The sequence below is a fragment of the Ambystoma mexicanum genome, chromosome 12 (genome assembly GCF_040938575.1).
Source record: "Ambystoma mexicanum isolate Mex_15411 chromosome 12, UKY_AmexF1_1, whole genome shotgun sequence".
NCBI classification, from domain to species: Eukaryota; Metazoa; Chordata; class Amphibia; order Caudata; family Ambystomatidae; genus Ambystoma; species Ambystoma mexicanum.
Window position 1 is genome coordinate 189986595 of NC_090936.1, and position 25695 is coordinate 190012289.

The 25695-nt window shown below is 43.0% G+C and overlaps 1 protein-coding gene across 2 annotated transcripts in view; it reads left to right on the forward strand.

The window, feature by feature from the left end:
- The window catches only part of ABTB3 (ankyrin repeat and BTB domain containing 3), an 849439-nt gene that overhangs the window by 803857 nt on the left and 19887 nt on the right, over positions 1–25695 (forward strand). For both annotated transcript variants that reach the window (XM_069628275.1, XM_069628276.1), the window contains one exon: positions 20073–20154. In XM_069628275.1, coding sequence (XP_069484376.1) covers positions 20073–20154 — 82 coding nt within the window. The remainder of the gene's footprint in view (positions 1–20072; positions 20155–25695) is intronic.

Sequence of the window (25695 nt, forward strand, 5' to 3'; positions counted from 1 at the left end):
CAGTTTTCTGGATTGGGTCTGTTAGCAGAAAGGTTTGCATCATTGAATGTGGCTTTGTAAACCTGTTTACAGAAAAAGGCATTGTTTGGAAGACATGCATAGGTTAGCATCCAATTTTGGCTGGTCTTAACTATTCAAACCTGATCATTCCAGACATCTAGAAATTAAGGAATTTGTGCATTTCATTTCTAACAGAAAATTGAAGTTGGCAGTTTTTTTTAGCTAAAAGGACAATTGCATCTCTTGTTATCTTGCTGAGTGAGTGCCAATGTGTTTCTGCTTATCTTATTAATTAACATTTTCAAGAAGTTGACCAAGAAAACGTTACCCAATCAGAAGCTTACAGGCGAAATAATGACTGACAGTTTTCCTCCAAAAATGTGCCACCTGGGAAAAGGGCAATACTGATGTTAAGATGGGTGGCGGGGGACTGCTGAAGTTGCATTTCACAAATATTCCATAGCTACTCCAAATGCTTTTATTCTAGGGGGCAAGAGGCATCTCGACCTAGAACTGGATTTATGTTGGCTTGACTCTCATTTGCTACATTGTAAAAGGCACCACCTGGTCATCAGGCTTGACAATAAGCTGAATTTATAGATTACCTTCACAGTTAATGAATTCCTAGTTTACCTATACAGCTGGCACTTCTTCACCTATTTACAGTTCGTATCAGAGCAAGGTCCTAGTCTTCGTGACACATCATCAAGTCTGAGTGATAGATATGATCTTATAGGCATCTTAGCATCTCTCATTGTGTGGTGTTTGGATGCTGTTGAAGCCTGTGTGAGACTAGCAGCAGTAATCATGATGAACAGTTCATGTTCATCATGCATTGCAGTCGACTCTTAATGTGCAGCAGTAGTTGGGTTGGATACCTTTTGTCAAGCGTCTCAGTTGACAGGTGGCCCACTTCTTTTCCATGCCCGTATACATTTAATTGTGCCCCAATAAATTCAATGAGCCCCACAATGTTGTATATACATTTTATATAAATGCAATAAGAACCCTTCTGTATTGTAAAGAGCCTTTGATAGAGATGTATCTGAAAACCAATAATTTTAATTGAACCCCAAAAAAAGTATTGATGAACGACAAAATGTATTATATACATTTTATATAAACCATTAAGTACCCCACTGTAGTATATCGAGCATTTGATAGAAATGTATCTGAACCCCAATAATTGTAATTTAATCCCAATGGATTAGATATAAATAGAACAGAACACAGTGCAGTCACTGTGTGGCACAGGGGTAAGTTATTGTGCCACAGACAAAATAACCATCAAGAATTCAAAATCTTAAATCATGATCCAGAGGCTTCAATGGGGAAGTAGTTTTTCCCAGGAGTCCACAGTGTATCAAACAATCATTAAATATATGGAATGGGGAAAATTAATTAAATTCAACATAGGTAAGGAACTTCGGTTGGGCAGACAGCTGTGTCGCGCATACATTATAATGCTGCGTAGGTTGCGAAGACTGATTCCTCCCTAGGGAACAGGTCCATAACTTCATCCCCACATTAGGTCTTCATTCTGTGAGAAAATCCTAGATAAAGCAATAGAGGGAGGGGGTAAGTAGCTGCAGATTTATCGGCCTCTGCACAGCAGAAAGGCAGGCAGCGAGTGAGGCTGTGGAAGCTGAAACACAAAATAACCACTCAATGAAAGCTAAGGTGTGGGGTCGCATTTCATTTGAAAAGATTGAAAGGCGCCACAACCCTGTAAAACTTTTTCATAATACTGGTTGATATCTGCAAGGACTATTTCTAACTTCTTTTTTAATACTATTTCTTGAAAGTGGTTTGATCCACAAACTTTTTTTCACACGAATTTTCGTTTATCAGAGGTCATTTTCCCATGAGCGGGTTCCCTGTCAGCCAGGCACTTGCACCTGGTGTATTTGTCCCTTTGAGTCTGAAATAGCATTGTGATTCGCAACCAGTTTTGACATGCACCAACTTCTCACTTCGGAGCTGGGATTCTCTTTCCCCCGGATTTAAAATGGCATTGTGAATCGTGTTTACGGTGTCCTTTTTCAGTACAAACCTGTATGACAATGTGACTCCCTGCTATCCAGTTCCAGGACTACACTAATGAGCATATCTGCGCAAGAGAGAGCAAGACCAAGTTCCTGGTATGCTTTTAGCTACGTAAGATTAAGAACACTGAGTAGTGCTTTAATATTCTATTTTGATGAACTGTGTATCATTAGACACAAACTGCTTAATAAAGCAATTTCATACAGCATAGTTGTACATTCCACAATGTTTACACATTTGTCTTATTTTGTAATGGGAGGAGAGTGCTACCAATGATGGCATCAATCCCCCTCCCCTCCCATAAGCGTAGCGAACATATTGCAGGCGAGCATAGGTGTCTCCTCATTACTGGCTGCAGTATAAATCAATGTATTAGGAACAAATCAACCTCTTCTTTTCACAAAAGGTTACCCCATGTTTCAGCATTAAGATATCCTGTTGAAACTATAAGAACATGGGCCTCATTACGAGTCTGACACAAAATCCGAACACTTTGAAAGCCCAGTTAAAATCCTTTTGCAGATTGCAGCTCTCTCTGTCATTTGATAGGGATATTCCATTATGAGAAACAATTTCAACCACGCTTTCAAAGTTTTCTTGACAGGGTCACATGGGTATGGATCTTTTCAGTGAGTGCCCTGGTTAATGAGTGCAAGTTCTGTGGTTTCATTCTATACTGGTATGCAGTACCTCCCCAATTCAAGCATATCAATATATCACAAATTGGGCAGGGAATAGCCAATTACATAATTGAAAGATGGGGCATGGGGTCTTTAAGTTTTGCAGGGTGGGTGGGGTGCACTTTAAAAATCAGCTCAAGCTCTAGGGGGTCGCATGAGTTACCAGTATTGCAACCCCCTTGCAAGCCATGTGGACACAGGCTGATAAAACTTGGCAGGGGGGTAACTTAGCCTTTAAAAGATGACTTTGGAGCTTTGGTGGCACACTGTCAGCTGTAGCATTGAGATAACACAGAATTGGATCCTTTTGATGTTTAAAAGCTTGGCCGAACACTGGACAACCCCCCTGGCTGAGCACGTGTGTAGGAAAAGCAGCCCCTCTGCAGGAGGACAGTTTAGGATTTTGCCCCCAGTGACTGTCCAGGTTTTAAATCAGCCAGTGAGAATAAGATAAGTGAATATTCCTTAAAAATAGCCAAATAACATGCTTTGTGGCAGTCGGCTGGAGTCGACAGCTGTTTTAAAAATTTCATAGGCATTTAGTGTATTGTCATGCTGAGATCATATTTGTAAAATGCAGCTCTTCTGTGTCTTTTTAGGCATTGCTATTGTTATAGTGAGATAGCAACCGGGTTGGGGCCGCTGAAGAAATAACAGGCATTTTGGCGCTGCAGCGCTGATGCCTGTGTACTGAGCAGGGTTGTCAGCTCCCTTCACTGTGGGAGATAATTGCAAGACACAAGCATGACATACATACTGAGCAAGTGTATTATATGCACAGGCTAGGCAAATATCCCTTTTGAAAATAGCCACATGCATGTCCTTGTGGCAGTCACCTGGAGCCTATAGCTGTTATAAACCTTTAAAGGGCATGTGCTTTATTGTCATGATGAGATCGTATTTTTAAAATGCAACCCCTCTGTGTCTCGTTAGGCATTGCTATTGTCATAGGGAGAGGGCAACGAGTTGGGGTCGCCGTAGATATAACAAGTCTTAGGGGCCTGCAACATTGACATACATATACTGAGCAGGCTTGCGAGTTGCCTATGTTATGGGAGATAATTGCAAGATATCAGCACTAGACCCATATTGGATAACTCTATTATAAGCAGAGTGTAGGAAAATATTCCTTAAAAGTAGCCAGATGCCAGGCCTTGTAACAATAGTCTGGAGTTGTTTTAAAGGCAACTATTTTACTGTCATGCTGCATGCGTGTTTCAAATCCGATGACTCTTGTGTTCTGTTTAAAGGTGTAATGGACTCCACTCGTGGGACTGTACAGCCCTCAATGGGGGATCCACAGACTGGTGCTGGGAATATGAAGAGATGTCCACCCATGGACAGCAATCCTAGAATTTTTAAAAGAAGCTGAAGGGTGCCTCTGATGCCTCTTGGCTACACCGGCAGTGCGGAGAATGCAACACTGGATCAGATTTTCTTTTGTTGCACCAAGGGGCTGTGGATTTGGGCCCTTGCCATGCGATCAGAATGCCCTTTCCATGGGCACTGATCTGCATCATGGGTATTCTACTGCACGTGGCCTTGTTTCATCAAAGGGCCTTGGAGTTGGGCCTCCGCTACCAGATCAGATTACCCTTTCCATGGGAACTGATCTGCATCATGGGTATTCTACTGCACGTGGCCTTGTTTCATCAAAGGGCCGTGGAGTTGGGCCCCCGCCACCAGATCAGATGGCCCTTTCCATGGGAACTGATCTGCATCATGGGGGTGCTACAGCGTGTGACCTTGTTTCACAAAGGGGCCATGCAGTCAGGCCCCAGCCACCAGATAAGAGGGCCTTTTCCAAGGGACCTTATCTGCATCATGGGGGTGCTACAGCGTGCGGTCTTGTTCCAACAAGGGGTCGTGGAGTCAGGCCACCTACAGTGCGATGGAATGTCTTGATGTCCAGCACAGATCAGTGTCCTAAGATCAAAATACCCAATTGCTATGGATTGACAGTTCCCTTACATGTGCAACCCTCGACTGAATGTGCAGGATTGGGGTTGGAACAGCTTTCAATTCATGCACCATCATGCATGATGCCAGAATGTTGGGGCTTAAAATGATACTTTAAGAGCATTCAACAACCTCAGGTGAGACTGGAGCTGAAGAATGAGCTGGGATGCGTAAATACAAAAGCTGCTTTAACTGCCCAGGCTCCAAGCCCCAGTACAAAATGATGTTACAAGTTAACATGTTAAACTAGGGCCACTGTCTCAAGGGACACACCTGAGCCGTAGAAAAAATAAATACGTGCCTAGTAGTGGAGAAGGGGTGGTATGCTGGCAAACGTATTGCTATGGTCTATGCCGATGTAACTGGGCGCCAGGCTATAGTAATAACAGGCAACTGTTATAGCAGGGTGGCACACACAATTGTTCATCAGAGCGATGACACAGCTTAGGGCAGTGGTAATCAGCGACAATGATGATGCTAGAACATAGTTTACACAGTTAACTAATGGGGAATGTGTAACAGGTGTTAGTTGTGAGTTGTGAAGTAAGCAATAATATAGCTATCTGTAAAGACCAAAATATTACAGATACTGTTGTCAATATCCCAATGAACCTACCCGACAACACCATCAGACCCCAGGGCGATCATTCACCAGCACATATAGGAGCTATTCACCAGTGTGAGCCTGATCCCCCTCAGTATGAAAACATCAGCCCGTGGAAGGATGTGGATGTATTTGTGGGGGGTTGGGATAGACCTGTTAATGAGAATGTGCAGTTTGATTGTATAGGTGCAGTGTTGGGGGCACTGAGGGATGATGAGTTACAAACCTGTATCAATATTTCCACTCAGGAGGTTTGTAAAATGACTTACAATCTCTTTCAAATGACCCCTGGAACATTTGTTGAAGACCTCTGTACAAGCGTGCATAATGACCACAATGTTGAAACTGAAAAGAACAGTGATCATTTTTCAGATTATGTGTTATAACCCCAGGCTGCCCCCATTGACATTCAAGATAGTGGGCTGTCAGTATTAACCTTGTAATTGACACAAACACAGGCATTGATCAGGATGTTGAAACTCAGACAGGCAGTGTTAATGGTGCAGGCGGGTGTGTGATAATAGTCATGTAGACCCCATTAACTTTCAAAAGATGTTGACACTATTCGAATCACTATAGATGACATTGCCAATGTATTCAGACACACATCTGTCATATGTGCAGGCCCCAGTAGAGTGTGAAAGCCCCAACTTCAGTGAGAAAGAACAGAAAACAACATGTATACACCCTTAGCCTAAAACACATCTATAAAAAAAATGCTGGTAATGGTGAAAACGTTGAAGCCCTATTGTAAAAGTAAACATGGGGAACCTGTTATCAGGGGTTATTTTCAATATTTGGAGCAGGTAGTTATATGACAGTGTGATTGGTCTAAAACGCCACAACCCCAAACCCCACAGTCTGATGCTCCGGTGTACTTAGAAAGGTTGCAGACGTATTAAAGGCATATAAAACATTCTCGGCCATCGAGGAATTCAGGTTTGTAAACCTGGATCTGTAATGGTCCTTGGGCCACGGGTTAGCTGTTATAACAGAAGTCATAGAAACACTGGTCAAGCATATATTAGATACTATTGGACCCAATGATATCCAGATAAGCATGGATGCTGATGATTTAACCAGGCTGTTATTTATAAAGCGTTCCATGCACAATGTCTTCTGTGTTTTGCAATGTCTGGAAAATCTCAGGAGGCTCATGCAGAATAAGACCGAAAATGATGTGTTGTGCACCATTAAGAATCATTGCGATAGTTGTCAGGCCCCGCAACAGAGGTATTTACAATCTTTGAACCAAGTAATTCACAGTTATGTTACAAAATCTAAAAGCAGATGGCTATTACATTTCAGTCATGGCCCATTAATTCTGTGTTCCATGTCTAGTCTCATAGGTTTTATTGAACCACAGAGCTGTACAGATGCAGATATACGTAACAAAACATTGAAAGCACATAAAGAGATTGGTATTTCGACAGACAAACCTATACATTTTGGACAGTTGGCTCTCTTTGAGGGGTATTTTGAGAGACTCATCAAAATACTGTACTTCAACAGAGGTGTTGGGCGATTCTTCCTGCTAATGGATAAAAGATCAAAAAACTGTTTGTATGTTTTACACCACCATGACCATTTCTATGGTATAACAAAACTTCCTAGCGGCTAAAAACCCTCTTTAAGCATTGTCACCATATTTTCAACAACAAAAATAATCACAGCTGCCAGTATCACTGTTGCTTGTGTTTAAGAGAGGAGTGCAAAGCTATCAAAAAGAAACCTTCAAAATGTCCTCAATGTCACACCTTTGCGAGGTTGCATTTATGTGATAAACATTCATATTGACAAAGTGTCTTACGGGGGCTGTGGTGTGTGAGCTACGTTTTAACTGCCCCACATGCACAAAGTTTACCCCCAAGAGTCACATGTGTTATCTGGCGGGTATGCAAAGTGCCTGTTGTCAACATGGCAGAGCATCTGTGTTATTTGACACCTGGTAGACCTCAAGAGAAAAGCGAGGATTATATTGCGTGTGATATGGAAGATGGCAGGAGGATATATTGAACCAGCTGAACTACATTTATGGCCGACATTTAACAGGTGATAGTTGTTGGGAGCTTGAAGGTGATTCATGCAAGAGGGATTTTGTGAGCACCTTTGTAACAACTAAATTCACTGGCTATATGTTTTTAGCTTATAACATTAAAGGGAAGAACAGCTTCTTTATTCTCAAACACATCGCTACGGACAGTCAGTATGAAAGTGAAAGGTATAATGCTGAACATTAACAATTCAGCTGAGATATATTTTAACAGTTTGAAAGATCATGTACAGTCGTATACACAGGGAGATGCGCGTAGCAACCATAGGGCTATTACCGTTACACACCTGTGTATCCTATGTGACAAAAAGCAGTTGGCAATTAGCATGAGTACTCTACAGAAGACTCCTAGTATTGTGTTTGATAAAAAGACCTGGGCACCAGGTGGTTTGAAACATCCCTATGGCTATTGATTACCAGGTGTTATGGGTATCAGACTACATCACCCTGTAGCGTGTGCGCTAGCCAGCCTTTACAGCTGCAGCAAGAGTTATTTTGACAGAAAACTTCCAGAAAATGCATAACCCAGTAATGACTCTATACCATTGAATATTGTAAGGCTGTACAGCTGTTGGCAGCTTCTCTATACAACTTTACAATACCAGTTTAAACACCTCCAATTAGTAGAAGGTACACCAGAAAGTGCCAACGATGATTCTCTACTACCACTGAGTATGGTGAATATGGTCATTATTAATGTTTTGATGACTGAGGGGGGGTCAGAGTACTAAACTAGAAAAGACCTTTACTCAGTATTCGCAATATAAGCATTTGCTATATCGTGCAGAACCTGTTCAACAAGGATAGGAGTAACACATCTATAACACTAAATGCTAGTTATATAGTGTTATTTAAAAAAACCTGTGATAAGCAACAACTAGCTATGATAGCTCAGCAGATGTAGCCATCCAAAACGCAATTCTTTATGAAGACTTTTGAAGATGCAACCAGTAAGCCCTACGGATATCTGCTAGTTGATTTAAAAACAACCACTCTAGTGGTTTATAGAATGTGCACAGATATATTCCCACCTGATCTACCCTCTACCTACACATTTACACTCTTAACTACAGTACCACATCAGTAGCTGCTTGTGCTTTCAGCATGTTGACACGCATACAGAGAAATATTGTGCTGTTCATAATGCTAGTATATGCCACCACCTCGTAATGCAAGGCCATTCTAGCTACAGCATCTCACAATCTGGTGGCTATTATGTCTGCGATTGCCCAGCACACTTTAAACAGACATGTCCCTCTAACACAATGCCAAGTAACTGTGTCATAAAAGAAAAAAGGGTGTCAACTAGAAACTGGTCAATAATCCATACAGGCTAAAAGAAAAGTGGTCTCTCAGGATGATGGATCCATAGGATCTCTCATAGGTATAGCCCTACTCCTAATCAGCATATTGCTCGGGGGTCACTGATGGAACACGCTCATGAAATGTATTTGGTGGACAAACGCCAGTTAGAAAGCCTAGCACCCACATGCCCAGAGGATTGAGATATACGGAAGGTTGCCACCATGCAGCCTGATTCAGAAATGAAGGATATTTAAAATGGGCTGGATTTAATGGTGCATGATAAATGATAAATCGGCCCTCTACGCAAATATTCTAATGAAATACTTAAATCACGCTAAGCACGGTGATGCATAAAAGAACAAACTAAATTATACATGCCGCCCAATTAATCTAGCAGTAGGAAAGTTTCCCAGGGAGTAGATACTGTTGTGTCAGAGAGCTGGTGAATACACATAGCCAGCGCTATAGACCTAATGCGGAACTACTGGTACATAAAATAAATTGAGCTTGAGAAGGATGTGGCAGTGTGGGCTGATAGGATAATTTATCTACAGAGATAGGGTTGTAAGGGGCTTGAACTTGCACAATCTAGTATCGGGTAACAGAAGTCAACAGCCAACTTCTGTAAAAATTGCCCTCAGCAGCTGGAGCAAGCTCATGCAGGTGGTTGCTGATTTAAATATCCAACATTCGTTGTAGGTAAAGGTACCCACTAACGCCTTCTGGAGGGCTTAAAAGCTGTTGACCGCACTACCCCCAACAACACAGTCCTGTGAACACAGCTAGGTCAAACACTCCTATAAACAGACCCTGATCGCCCAGTCCTGAAACAAGGTGGCATACATGGGCCTTTAGAGACTCTTTACCCACCACATCACAATACTATGGTGACTCTGCCATCTATACCTCTGAAGTGCCTAGGCCTCACAGAAGACGTATACATCTGAGTTGGTTGTCTGATTAATGTGAATGACCCTTTGTCTGAGTGTATTTAAAAATGCTTGTACAAGCATAACCAATGTTTTTCTGGTCCTAAATGAATAAGTCATTTTTTTTTAAAGCAAGCAAAAAAATGATTTAGAAAAACCGCTCTGTAACCGCACGGACCAGTCTTTCAATATCAATGTGTGACACGCCCCTGCCGCACATAAGAGGGCACAGGGGATGACAGGCATGCCAAGTCCTGGAAGCGGTATTGAGGGGGAACGGGTATGTGTATGTGTTCTTGTATCTTTGTGTGTGTGTTCGGTATTTGTTTGTGTTTGGTTGGGTTGGGGGAGTCTTGGGTGGCGTGAATGGTGGTGGGGATGATTGATGGGGGTTTGCAGGTGAAACCCCCCCAAATAGGATCTAATCCCGCCAGAAGGGGAATTGTGGGGGTGGGTGGTGAATACATTTTTTTTATTTTTGTTTTTTGTTAGGCGCCTAAAATCGAAAAAAATCACATAGAACCGTCTTTTCTCCTTTTTTTGATTAACATGATTCTTCAAGTATAACTGATGCCTTTTCTCTTTTCTGCATTAAATATGTTTTCATAAATAAATACTTTTACAATTAATAAAACGGACCGGCTGTTTATTACATTGGCATATCTATGTATAATAACACATCACACTTGTTTTGCTACCAGGGCAAATATGGGGTAGTCGTGTGGAGCATGTATACCTGGCATACACTTCATGCAATGTTTTCCTGGCATGTCTATTGTTACAGAGGAATCCTTTTATCTGTACACCATCCATTATATATCAAAGAGTATGTTGCGCTGCAGGTTGATCTCGAGAACGCTACTGAAAACACTCCACACTAGAAGGGAGTGCATAGGAGCTAGGTTTCCTACAAACATTATATCAGATCAAAGGATCCCACTCCTCAATAGGTTGAAATGGAGAGATGATGCATTGTCGGGTCTTAGATTGAAGCCCAGTAGTGTGTGTCTATGGAGTAGTAATTGCGAGGGAATGCAACTGCTGCATCACGCATGTGCTTTCCCGTAATAGACACCAGCCCCATATACTCCCTGATTATGTTTGGAATTCCAATGTTAGAGGCGTAGGCTTTGGCAGGGTTCAAAACACTGTCATTATGCAGCACTGCCTAGTTCATGTTAAAGTGTTTGAAGTCCCAATTCTACAGTTATCCTATGCCAACGATAGATGACCTGATTGATCTATTGGGAGCTGCTATTTTCCTCTCCACGATTGATCTGACTAAAGATTAATGGCAAGTGCCTGACAATCCAGAGGACAAGGAGAAAACAGCATTCTCCACACCATTTGGACTATTCCAATTGAAGTTTTTACCCTTTGGACTTCATAGGGCACCAGCCACATTTCAAAGGTTAATGGACCAAGTCCTTCGGACAAACTCCTCTTTTTGTGGAGCTTATATCGATGATACAATCATTCATAGTACGACAAGGGAAGAACATATGCAGCATCTCTATTTAGTCATCAGAGCCTTAGGGAAGGCCAGCATCACTGCAAACCCAAAGAGAATGTCACTTGGCACAGTCAGCAGTCAAGTAACTTAGCTTCTTTGTAGGAAATGTACTCGTTCAGGCCCAACCTGAAAAGGTGAATGTTGTGCAAGAAACCCCAGTACCCAAGAAAAAGAAAGACCTGAGAGCCTTCCTATGGTTGGTTGGGTATTATAGATGATTCATTCCAGTTATTCTTCTATTAACTCTTGCCTCGGTGAGTACCTTAAGAATGCAGAACCACAAGAGATAAGATGGAGTATAGGAGATCAAACCTGTTTTGACAAACTTAAAGGAATTTTGTGTAGTGAGCCAGTACTAAAAGTGGCCAATTTTAACAAAGAATTTATCTTACAAACAGATGCCTCACATATTGGCTTAGGGGTTGTTCTTTCCCAAGATCATGAGGGTATAGAACATCTGATTCTTTATATCAGTCTGAAGCTATATCCTAGCGAAAAGATCTATGCCACAGTTGAGCTTGTGGCCCTAACCATAAAGTGGGCAGTTTCATACTTAAAATTCTATGTCACTGGCAGAAAGTTTAGATTGGTCACTGATCATTCTCCATTAACATGGATTTACCTGTGTAAGCACACCAATGCGTAAGTCATGCGCTGGTTCCAAGATATGCAGCCCTATTGTTTCATGGTAGAACACCGAAAAGGAAGAGATCGGGGGAATGTAGACTTCCTTTCACGTTTCCCAATAGATGCTGAAAGAAGCAGCAGCACTAGCGAAAGGGTATGTGATCAATCTGATGATGTCATCACTCCTTTCCCTGAGATAGCCTCTCCACATGTGGCCAGAGGATGGCAGCTGCTACCTGATCCTGCCCCTACAGGTGGCTATTTCAGGGAGGACCACATTGGGAGAGGCGCCCCTCAGGGGGATGACATGGCATTATCAGGTGAGACATGGTATCCCTATTTCCCTTTGGGGGATTTTCCCTCCATTCCTCATGCCCAAACGGCATACTGCCATCATCCCCTTTGACAACTTGACAACTCTACCGACAGTACTCCTCAATGTCAAAAACTGAGACGAGGAAGAGGCAAGAAGCAATGATGATTACTCCCAATGAGAACCAACACCATCAGTCTAATAGCTGGAAGAATCCGATTGGGCGGACATGGTGTAAAAGAATGCCGGTAAGAGAAGTATAGAGTTTGCCATCGTCTTACCCAGCTGTGGTGAGGAAGCCGAACAGAGAGACTGGGTTTTACGGAGGCTGGAGGCAGCGCAGGAGACGAAGTGGCAAGGCAGAGCATGAAGGTTGCCTGGTGAGCGACATGTTCTGTGCAGCTCCCTGGATATTGCAGCAAGGTGAAAGGAAGTGGGACGCTGACCAAGCACCGGACCGATTCAGAGTCGGGGGAAGCAGAGAGAGAGCAAGTAAGCTACCAGTGAGCCCAGGAAAAGGGTTGGGACAGCGAAGAACTGTCAGACACGACATTGGAAGCCCTAGTCAGTGGGACAGGGTTCAGGGCCCACAGTACCAACTTGGGAAAGACCAGGAAGGGAAGCAAAAGGGGCATGGTATGATAAAGAAAGTATTGGCAGGAGAGTATACCAGGCAATGCCAAGTTTGTAAAGCGAACTGCATAAAGAAAGTCCTGGCAGGAGAGTATACCAGGCAAGCCAAGTGTCTAAAGCAAACTGTATGAAGAAAGTCCTGGCAGGAGAGTATACCAGGCAAAGGCAAGTGGGTGTAAAGTGAACTGCATAGAGAAAGTCCTGGCAGGAGAAAATACCAGACAAAGCAAAGCACATGAAGCGAATTGCAGTGAATGTAGAAAGAAACTGGCAGGGGTGTATACCAGGTGTTGTTGAGTCAGAGAATCCCAAGGAAGATTCATGGCCTTGTGATTTTGGATTACATTGAACGTGAAAAGGACCTGGGAAGGGAGTTATTTTCCCTCTAGTAAACTGTAACACCAAGCAGAGGGCAGGTATCTTCTTGACCTACAAATAACTTGGCTATTCTTTGAAACTTTTGTTTTGGTGGAGAGAAAACAGAGGAATGGAGTCATTCCCTGGAACTGTGAACAGTATACATTTGGAACTTTTGTTGGATTAACACCTTTTTGTTGAACTTGTTCATTTGTGTATTTTTCAAGCTAAAACATTATCCATAGCACCTTAGAATTACCTTTAGAGTGTGAGGGCTAGGATAGGATTTCAGACACAGGACATTTTTGTTTGGATCATCTTGAGGCACGACAGGCCTTTAGTTTCCTTGGTCGAGGTAGAGAATACCTCCTAAATTAGGGACAGTGAGGCATTTTCCAACCCCTTTATTATTTAATAAAAGTGTATGGCAAACACCATGAGTCCTCTATCTTCACTTCTCATTCCTGGCTCCTCACACTACTAAGAGAATTTAGATGGAGGCAAAGGCTTATTTACACTTATCAGGAGGCAACACAAGGCTTTCCAAGACAACAACAAAAAACAGATGGTTACATTTCTTTTTCTTCTTTTAAAGGCAGATAGATAGATAGATAGATAGATAGATAGATAGATAGATAGATAGATAGATAGATAGATAGATCGATCGATCGATAGATAGATAGATAGATAGATAGATAGATAGATAGATAGATAGATAGATAGATAGGCAGATAGATAAGCAGATAGATAGAAAGATATAGATCACACACACAAACAATTGAATGAATCCCAAGGTACTTATTTTGTTGTACCTGTGCCGTCTGACATTTCATAGATAAATCATGCAGGGTAATCGCGATAATGTCATCACTGTGGAACATTGCATATTTCTATGCGCACATGCTGATTTGCAGTGAGTGGAGAGAGAACACACAAAGATAGGCACACGGTGAATCAAGAGGTAAACTATCATCTCACTGTGTTAAAAGTATGGAATCCTGTGCAGAGAAGGACAGACTGTGGGGCGTGCAAAGCGGTAGAGGGTGTTTCCAGCACATAGGTCTTCAGCACACTCACTTCTTGAAGTACAATGCAGCACTGGCAGTGCACACAGCGAAGCAGACAAAACTGCAAGTGTTTCAAAGCAGTCTGTTTATGCCTCACATTTTGGAACAGCAAAGATCGCATACACAACCTAGTACAGCAAAGCTGGAAGCAGAGCATTACAAGCTATGCACTTTGAAGCGCAGTGGAAACTGTGTCTCAAGCTGAAGGGCAGATTATGCGCGTCAAATTTACCATTATATGTGTTGTACAGTGCACTGGGGTAGGGTCTGTGCTGTGAATCACAGGTCATTTCCCATCCAACATTTAATGAACATTAAGAAAAGGAAGGCACTTTTGGAGCAATCTGAAACATTTTCCCCAGTTAATACTACCAGTTCTGGTGACTCTTCTTGCCATATGTTCCTCACCTCTTAGTCCCTTCGACAAGTATTTTGTTTTCTTAAAACTCTAGAATTCTTATAGCAAGTGAACACTGACTCAGACAGGGAGCAGCAACTCAATGCATGAGGCAAGGAAACTTTGAGCATCGATCTGAAACTGCTGATGTTTTGGACTATGACTCATTAGCCCTCTCTATGATTCTGTCTGGAGTTGATGGGAGTTGTAGTTTAAAACATCAGAAGAGCCAAAGTCTGCAGACACCTGATCTAAACCCTGCCTGGGATCATCAACCAAGGCATTCCTCGCAGCTAACATTGAGCACCTTTGCACCATGTCAACATTAAACGTTAAAGAAGATCAGTTTACCACCATCTCTTTCAGCCCTACATTCCAAGACATCACCATTAAGATTTCATGAAGTCGCAAAACAGATTGGGTAAATTTTTGTAAGCAGCGCCTCATGGCATTCCCCAGAGACACAGACGTGTGCCTTCATTGTGGTATACCTTACATCCTACTGGATGACAGAATTTCTCTTCTTTTAACCCTGAGTAAGACAAGGCATAAAACGAAGGGTCCGTAACATTGAAATATGTCGGTCAATTGTTTCTATGAAATAGAAGACCACGACAACATTATTTTGCAAAACACTGTTTCCAAAATGTTGCCTTCGGAAATTTCAAAAAACCATTTACATGTATATGTGTCCAACCTAATTGACAATGTATTGACATTTTTATGTCATGCATAGAGTAGAAATCCTTTCTGTGTATGAATGAGACATGAATGTTTTTACAAATGGGGTTCTATTTATGCTCCTATTTGCTGCCAGGATAGGTTAATGTATGAGCTCTTTATTGCATATAAGGAACATTTGGAATGCAATCCTTTAGCACCACAAGGCGTTCTTGTATATTATAAATCTGACAATTTAGTGTACAATATATTCCCTCTTTATACATTTTAACAAAATATTGTGTTGCCTTCCCTTTACAGAAACGTAAGCCGACCCTTCTTTTTGCAAAATAGCTTTCTGAGTATATTACTTGGTGATTGACAACCTTGCCAACTGCATTGACCTGTGAAGCAAAGGTCATGTCTGGGTCAAATAGAATGACCCGATTCCCAGATTTGTGCACATATTAAGTAGCCTCCCCTCAAACAGTAGCCATTTGACAATTTAAGTCGAAAGTCTGCCCTTAGCGTTCTTACTGGAAAGAATGAAAATACAGAAAAATGCCTCTGGCTCACAAAGCAACCTGTAAGCACTTTTCCATTTCTCATTGCCCCAGAATTGTTGACAAAGGTCCCTTCCATTGTCCATAAGGGTGCCCTTGCTTCAGCACCTGCAGACCCGAGAGTTAATCATCACTGATCAGTACCCTCTCCCCTCGTTTAGGCTCCATTGCATTTTCTGCCATTCTCATGCTGTACCCAATGGCTCTTAGAAATTATCCTAGGGTTTTCTCAGTTGTTAAGGATGCTTAATACCCATGAAAGGCCTTACCTAGAGTAGCACACAATTTTAGTAACAATGTAATGTTGACAGGAATAGTCCTAAATTGGTAGTGCGCCCCACCTTAGCGAAGCTGATTGAGAAAGTAAGGGGTACATCTCTTGGACCCTGGAAGTTCTCCATTAACTCTATGTTAACGGATCTCCTGAAGTCAAGGACGTTTTGCATGGCTGCCCACTGCAAAGTTCAGTAATGACCACTCACAAGTCCCCAGAAGGCCTTATGGATGATGCAAAGGGTCTTGAATTTTATCATTGCAGTTATCAGAAGCCAGCTCCTAATATTACCTTTTTATGGTCACATTCAGAGGATGTCCCCTTCTGGTTGTGATTCCCTTACATTGAGCTAGACTCTATTAATTGCATCATACTCGGGCTCAAGCATTTCGGAATGGCAGCATCTTTCTGCAAGACACCATTGGACAATCGTGCTGGTCCAAAACCTGTGGAGGTCCAAGTACTACCTGCTTCTTCAAGAACCATACTTTGCAACTCTTCTCATTCTGTGAAGTCCCCTTTGAATCATAAAAGCGTTTAATCTAATCCTCTTGCGGGTCATTAAACATGCAGCCGCCTCGTTGGCTAGGTTACTACGCATCGGAGTAGGTCTTCACCCATACGTTTGATTTCTTATCAGCGAGTGACCCTTACCTTAGGGCCTCTTGGTTATCACTGTCCCTTTCTTGGGTTGGAGCATCTCTAATAGGAGTAATAGAAGAGGGGTATCACAGTAAAACACTAACCACTTCTACTAAGTGCTTGTCAAAGTAGTTGGCCACTAGCATCTAAACATACTTGCTCTTTCATTTCACAAGAGCACCTTTTGATGTAATGCCTGTGATGTACAATCAGAAAATGCTCACTAAGCATCAATAGAGTTAGTTCAGCGCACGAAGATTGGGGATGCTAATGACAATCTTTTTAAGTGCTTCTAGTGATAGTAATTAAGGCAAAGTCATATGTGTTATCACAGTGCCTTGATATCAGTGCAGTGAATGGGTGATCGCTGCACCCCAAGCTCTCCCTCGAGCACCAGAAGGTCATCCAAGTGCAACATCCAACTAAACCTGTTTGGAATACGTATTTCCTGTAGAGTCTCTGGTTGATCAGTAAGAAATAAGAATGCAAACCTTCAAGGTTTTAAAAGAAAATCCAGCGACAAAGTCAACACAAAGAATTGTCTCGGGAGATAGGAACCCAATCGATGTACCTTACATATCATTTCTCAAACTTGGGTGGACATTTTAGATCATAGACATCTCCTGCCTAAACACAGGACACGTAAATCACATAGTTAGGACTTCTCAAGAGATCTGCTCACCTCAGGTTGCAGATATTATGATGCATTAAGCAGAGCTTTCCACAAAAGCTATTACATTCTCCTTGAAGGTCTTTTAGTTTAGTAAGATTTATTTAACACTAGTCAGCTCTGCATTGGATGCAAACAATCAAATCAAAGTCCGTTTTTCTAGAACATAGCAAAACGCATTATATTATTACTTAATTTATGGCATAAGACTAAGGGTGTGATTCATGGAAAAGTGTGCAGACATACTGCAAAGCCTGCACGCCAAGAAAGACTGCACAATCTTGCGCACAGATGTTATTCTGCGTGCCCTGTGTATTCATGGAATTGTTTGCACAAAGTAACCGCATACGCAAGTCGCGACAGGAACGCCCCCGACATGCCCCCACACAAACCAGCCAGAACAGCTACCTTTGCATGCTCCCCGAGTACGAATACATGCACCCTTCAAACAGTGCACAGGGTCCCCCTCAAGCAGGCCTGCATCTCGGGGACCCTGCACGGGGTCCCTGGTAACTGTTAATGGCACCCCAACAGCATCGTACAATTTATCGTAACTCTGGTAAAATTCAGAAAATATGCGTGCGAACCCCCTTAAACCATTCCTGCACCCTGCTACACTGCGTGCGCACACCCCTGAGTCAGATCGGAGTCCCGGCTGCATACATGCATCTCTAAATCCGACAGCCGATCTTGCTTCTGCACGATGAAACCTATGCGCAAGTGTCTGTACGTCTGCCATCGGGGGGCTTTGCATGGACAATTCCCCACTGAGAGGTTGCATGCTTGGATCCATGAATACGTATCGTTCCACGCAATAGTGGGCGTGCAATGGACTGCCTGGTAATGGCCACATTTTCCCTTGTTCTTCCTCATTTTCCGAGTTCTGCCCTCTATGCATGCCACGCCCACGCTCTGTGTGGTGCCTCTCGCAAGGCAGTCAGCTTCAAGCAGTGATGTTCCAAGCATGCGCCAAGTACGAAAAAGGACCGCACAGTCGATTCCATGAATCAACAAACGGGATTTTGCGTGTAGTTTGCAAAGTCCCTATTTTCCGCAGAGGTATTTCCATGAATCGGGCCCTAAATTACTCATAACTTCACATGAGTGCCCTATTGATGACATCTTCCTTGGATGATTATTCCACAAAAAAACAAAAAAGTCTCCAGTTCCCAATCTTAAAACGAAGTTGGCACGATGCCTGCATTATCATTCTTTTTATTTGTTGCTTCTGGCGATTCTGGGTAATGTTAGTTTCTGGTGATATTTTTTGATCATATTTTATTTGGTTGCCAAGTTTGGAGTAGAATTATGGGACCGTTAGGCTTCTTCAGAGGGTGAGTGGTGTAGTGGTAGGAACGGCCGAGGATGAGGCCACCTCTCAGAAGCCATTGGCTCCAACATTAGGCAGGTCTTCAGGACTCCTCTGAACTTCAGGCGGCTGGACTCAAGGTGGAGATGGTTCAAGAAGGGGTGAGGTTCGAAATGCATGTTTCTATCACCAAAATGCTTGAATGTACACTGTCCTACGGTAGTAGCGAGTAATGCCTTGCAGAAGAAATGTATTGATTGTTATACCCATGCTGCTCCAAAATGGCATCACTTGAAGTCAAGAACTAACACTTAAATAACCAAAATGCAGGTGCTTCTTAGGAAATGCTACTGTGATATTCCCATAATAGAGGTATCATTGTGATCCCCACAGTTTATGGCCCTCAGTCTTGCAAGTTGGGAATTATCTTCAGAAGTTGTACTAGCTGTGGTCCAAATAGTGTAAAACAGCAAAGAGTAGCATGGTGATTGCTCTGTTCTCAATGTGTTCGCATGCATTAGGCCACAGTCGGTCTAATGAGAACAATCTTGTATGGCCTTTCCTGAGGGTTGTACAGACCTTGTTCACTCCCAATGCAGTGTGACAGATGATGGCGATCCCACACCCACCCAGTAACCAAATACATGTGCAAGTCCATGTTCGATGTTAGTTATTTAAAGCATTCAGAAGCCCCACACTAGCACTCGCAGTTGCCTAGTGTGGTTTAATGTGCCGCATTTCACATACTTGGATTGAGTCATGCCCTCTGCATTCAACCCACATCCAGAATGTTCTTTTTCTGAAAACCTTTTCCTTCCATTAACTCAAAGCAGATTTATAAAGGCTTAATTTTATCTGAAGTTGTGATTTATTTGTTCCAAAAATCAGCCGAGTTGTGTTTCACACCATGGGCATTTCCTCAAAGCTTTTATTAGGCATGACCACTCATCTTACCTAGGGTTGGTCGTGCGGGAGCTGGCAAGTGTCATGGGGTATCTCTTAGGGTACAGTGCCAGCTTACAGGAGCTGTTTTCTGCGAAGATATATAGCTAGTTTCTTTAATGCCTCTGTTGGCCATATAAATATATCTATTTTTCAAAATGGAGGGGCACCTGCTCGAGCCTGCTGTTTAGCTGTAGGACAACAAAAGTGCAAGCACAGTAAAGGCAGAGAGTCGGCCAGGAAGTTTCCAATTGGGTGTATTACAAATTATGTGGCAGGAGCAGACGCCCCCCCCACCCCCATACCCGCCTTCATATCTGAGTTGGCTCAGCAGCGCCAATTTTTTCAGCACCTCATCCCCATCAGGAGAGCGAGATTCCAGTAAATTCCAGAGTATTGGTGTCACGCTGTAGAAAATGGTTGCCTGTTATTATATTCACTAAAGTGCATGTGGCTATTGTGATTAGTGTTTACTGCCATGTAGCCATGCAGAATGATTGATTTGTAATTATATGCATTTTCGTTTCAGGTTTAAAGCACTATTGTCCAACAAACCTGCTGCTGAGAACACGTGTATTGAAATTAACTATGTTAAATACCACATCTTCCAAGTAAGGTTAATGCTGTGTTGGGGAACATTATAATACTAATACATGTTTATTAATTAGGGAATCATACAATTCTACCTATGCAATAATCCATACATGCATCCCAAGTGTTTGAGTGCTGTGTACCTATAGTATCATACATGGATATTATTTCAATGTTATTCATGAAGTCCAAATGCTAAGTTAACACGTTTTCAGCTACTTGTCCTATCCATGTTTGGCTAAGAATTGGCACTTATGCCACTTTGGTGACCAAAATAATTCCATAGAAGAGTTTTGTGCCTTCACATGAGAGTGTGGCTCGTTGGCTTGATGTTTCCTTCACGTATTGTATTCATCCAGTCGTAATTAGATGTTGTCGCGTTCAACACCTATCCGTTCCTCATTATCTTATGCAACCCAGAATTGGGGGGGAAAGAGCTGTGTACTGCATACTTACTCCTCAGTGTCAGACTGAGATAATTGAGGAAAGGGGCATTGGATGTGTGATCTTATTCTCAATATATGACCCTGCTCAACCTCATCACATATGCTGAACCAGGAGAAAGGAGCTGTATGTCCTTATGTAGGGTACCACCCCAAACCTCAGCATGTGTAGCACCTGCTCATCTCTGCCCCAGTTATAGCAGCACCTGGAGGGAAGCAGGGGGCATAAGAGGCATACTTGCCAAAGATTGAAAACTAAAAGTAGGGTGGTATGTGAATGGTCCAGATGACCGTGCCTGGATGACTACTGGAGTTGACCATGAGTTTCAACCTCAACATCAGGCACAGAGGCAATTTTCGTGGAGAAACCCACATCATCAAACTCACTAGACTGTGATTGAGTTTCTGCCTTGATTGTTAGATTGTCACATTTGAAAAGCTGCAGGAGGGATTTTCTCGCTAACTAAATGCAGAACTAGGTCGGGCTCAGAGCAGTGAAAATATGCTTCTGTTTTTTGGCTACCATTTATTAGTTTGGGTCTTCTTTGCAAGTTTATTTTTCTATATTTTATACAAAAAGTAAACAGACTTTGCAATGATTCCTGTTATGGGATTTCATCTTAAGTAGTCGATAAGGCTTTCCATTGTAAAGATGATAATTCCATCAGTTTTTTGTACTCCAATGGTGTACTGTAAATAATGCCCATAACACACCAGGTATTACATGGTTAAAGAAACACACTTCACCGGAAGTGTGTAATAATCTTACAGAGAGCGGAATCTACTTGCTTGGGATAGAAGCATCTTATGTAAACTTTTACCATCACATCAAAGCTAGCCATTCTTCACTTTATCATCAACCACTGGATTATTCAAGTCGCCAAGACTCACACCTGGGCTTCTGAGGATGTTTCTAGATCTCAATGTCAGGCCTCTATCTGGGACTGTCTGCAGCTTCTCACCTTACAACCTAGTACAGCAAAAAGGGAGGATTGATGAGATTTGAATGTTGCATAAATGTGTTATGGCTCGCTGACACTTCCCTCACATTCACGCTTCCTCTCTGTCCTTCATTTCTTTTCGGGGTGGCTTTGCGATAACTCATTTGTCCCCTTAAATGTATCATCTATTGGGAACTTTCTGGAGTTTCAAGGGGAATATTCGTTTTTTGGTTGGTGAGTTCTGACCATCAGGACTTCATTTTGTGCTGTTTGCCCTTGCAAGCCACCACCAATTCATCCATATAGATTCCTTCTGTTCACCAACTCTAGTCGTCACCTGTAGAGTTCTGCAAGGACGCATACTTCCCCGTTGATCTTCAACCTTTGCATGGGACCACTCAGATCCCTTCTTGTCCCTCACAACATGGAACCCCTCAGATCCCTCCTTGTTCCTCACAACATCTGCATCACCAACACGCAAATGACATGCAGTTGTACCTAAAGATACTCTCTGTGGAAGACATCCACATGCTCAAAGCCTCCCTCACATTGATCCATGTATGGATGTCCAATGCTTACCTAAAGCACATCACCTCCAAAATCAAACTCCTACTACTGAACAACACTGTACACCCTGACATCCAGACCTGGCTCTCCAATATGAACCTTAAGGACTTTGCATGCCTTCTGACCTCCTTTGCCAAGTCCCTTGGGTTCTACATTGCCGGACAGCTCTCCTTCAAGGAAAACATAGCAAGAAAGACAGAAACTGCATAGTACCAACTTTCCCCCCTGAGAAAAATCAAGCCCTTCATCCCAGCAAACAAGTTCAGATCTTCTGTCCAACTTTGGTCCCCTCCCACCACAATGGTGGCAATGTCCTTCTGGTGGGCCTAATGGTGAACACCCTGCACCCTTGAGATGTGGCATACATGCTATAGAATGACTCATCAAAGAACTCTAAAAAATGGATCACATCACCCCAATCCTCACCGAATTGCTCTGGCAACCAATGCAAGGCCCTATCAACTTCAAGTTCTGCTGCATCATCTACACAGCCATCACCCTGAAATCCCCAGCGACCTTGCAGACAATGTTTGGCATCTCTGGAGGCCTATGATCCACCAGAAGTAAGGTAACGTACATGCTTGAACTTTGCCGATGAAGGAAGGAAAGAAGCAGACGACAGGCCTTCTCTATCTATGCCCTAAACTCTGGAACCGTCTCCCTGTCAACACGAGGGTCTTCCCTTTGCTTCTACATTTCAGGAAGGAGATGAAGACTTGCTGCTTCAAGGTATTAATTCGCCCTAATTCCCATGTCCATGCACACTCCCCACCCAACCTCAGACTGGGCGATCTGCTCCCCTTGTTACCTCCCTGGGTTGCTTCTAGATTCCTCACTGACGAATTACTCGCCCTCTGCCTCCCCTGATCTGAGCTCCCTTTTATCTCTGCTTCCCTCACTGTCTCCTTACTACTATGACTTGTAAAGCCCTTCTTGGCTTCCCGGAGCTATGTCCATGCGCGATAAATACCATAATAATAACAGTAATAATGCTAATAACAATAATGATAATAATAATACAAAATTATAATACAAGAAGAGACAATGGGGTACTACGCACATGCAAAGCCCTAGGTGCACTAACAGGAATTAACATTTTTTTTAATTTAATTTATTTTATTGAGCATTTGTTATGTGCCTATACAACAGAAATTGTGTTTCAAAGCACCATAAGACTAAATGGGAAGAGAACAGGGGGAATAATAACAATGGCAAAAACAGTAAATGTACAGTCGTGGTCCTACTCAGCCTTGTGGTATTCGGATGTGCAAGTGCAGTATTGAGAAGTGCAGGAGACAGGGATGGAAGGAGGAGGGGGGGCAGCGGAGTGGACAAGTTCTGGTGGAGGGCAGGGTGGGAAGTGCTAAGGGGAGCCAGTAGGATAACCTCAGGCTAAGTGCTAGTGCAGGCGACTCCCAAGAGAGGGCTGTAGAGCCATCAAGCAGGAGCCTGCAAGGGCAGAGCAGTTGGGGGGAGGGTGCTTGTATCGACTGGGAAGAAGGGCCTGGAATCCTGTGAGATGCCTGAGGATCAGGCCACCAGTGATAGCAGCAATGGGGTGATTACCAGGGAAGGGAAAGAGGGGAAGCGGTAGAAAAAAAAGCAGAGTTTTGAGCAGTTTCTGGAACTTAAGGAGGTCCGGCCCAAGTCTGAAAGGGGCAGGCAGGCCGTTCCAAATGGAGACACCAGCGGAGGAGAGAGACCTGTCCCCCCCTACATCTCCCCCGTACTCTCTACTTGGATAAGCGTTTGACAGAAAAAGAGTTGGAATTAGAGGAGCATAGGGCTCTAGCATGGGAGTATTTAGGAAGCGAATGTAGGCGATAGCGTGGTCCCAGGCCCCAGAAGGCCTTGTGGATAATGCAAAGGGTCTTGAATTTGATCATTGCAGCCACCGGTAGCCAGTGGAGAGATTTTAGGGCTGGAGAGATACGGTCCCTGGGCTTGAGGCCAAGGATAAGTCTTGCAGCCCTTTTCTGGATTAGCTGGAGTGGGCATAGGGAGGAAAGAGAGAGATTGAGAAAGAGGCTGTTGCAGTAGTCCAGCCTAGAGAGGACCAGAGTTCTGGAGTCATTGAGCTTCTGGGGGAAGATAAGGGAAGGGAGAATGCCTCAGAGGAGATGGTGCTGAAAGTGGGACTTCATAGTAAGGTTCATGATGTGAGGGGTGAAGGAGAGAGCGGAATCGAAGATGACCCCAAGGTGTTTGGCCTCACAGAGTGGTGGGGGTAGAGGTCCCAAGGAGGGTGGCCAGAGGGTAGGAGAAAAAGAGGTTGCAGGAGTCCCAATGAGAAGGATCTCAGTCTTGATGGCATTAAGATAGAGATTATTAGCTGCACACCATGCCTGAATGGCGGACAATCAGGGATGAAGGAAAACTTCCAGGGATAAACACCAGCCAGCCGACTCTCACTAACTAACCTACTCACACAAATGACCTGATATCACAACATTAGATTCACACACTACAGTATGTCCCCAATACATTTACTCACATATATCACAGGGATGAAAGTCTAGGTCTGACCCACAGTCATATACTCAAACTGTTGTTATGGGTACGTCCGATTGCAGGCCATCCTACACACTGCTTATTGCTCTCAAGTCTGCATGAAGAAGAGCTTTTGTCACATGAAATAGGACCTATCACTGGATAGTTTCTTTTCTCAAAGAAGATGCACCCTATATAAGCTTCACTAGAGGTTACCCCAATGAAAAGAACAGCCAGCAAGACACAGCAACCAACAATGGTCATTTCAACAGATTTGTTTTAATAACCAAACCCATACCTCGATCAGATTTCACACATGTTAGAGCACAATGAAAATACTAGCGCTATGCTAACTCAATTTTGTAGAAAACGTCTGTTAATTATTCAACGTTGACTACTAATATCCAAAACCTACTATTAGTTAAAGAGCTAAATGTCTTTGTTCAGTGGGAGGATGAATTCTGTGTGCAATTTTAATGTGCTGAATGCGCTGCCATGCCATCATGAAAGCGTCTCAAGCACTGCACTTTGACTGTTTCGGTGAGGCCGTGATCTAATCGCTGAGCCAAGCACACCTGCTCTTTGGATTGGTGCATCCGTTGAGCATTTTGCTTTTTTCAGCACCCAAAGAAACATTTCCCTTACAGAAAAAATTAAGGCTATAAAACTGCATGTGGTTCCCCTTTTTCATAATATAGATCAGGGGACTGGAACCTGGAGCTTTCCATAGATTTTGCACTATGACTCCCTGGATCCCTACACCATTGACTATGATGGCTAGGAATGATGGGATTTGTAGTCCAAAAGATATGGAGTGCCAAAGGTTGCAGACCTCTTCTATAGCTGATATCAATTGTTGCTCTCTGTATGAACATATAAGGTACCACAACTAGGGTGCATCTCACAAGATCCCATGAAATGGAAAGACAAATACATTGATTAGTAGAGTGATTAGAAAGGCACACATCGAAACACAACTTCTCAGCTAGACAGATGTTTATCTGGGATGGTAACTTCTGTGGTTATTGCATGTATGTTGGGTATGGGTAGTTGGAGCGATTGATGTGTGGTGCATCGGCCAGCATCCCAGCATATGCTTGGTCCTGTTGCTGGATTGCAT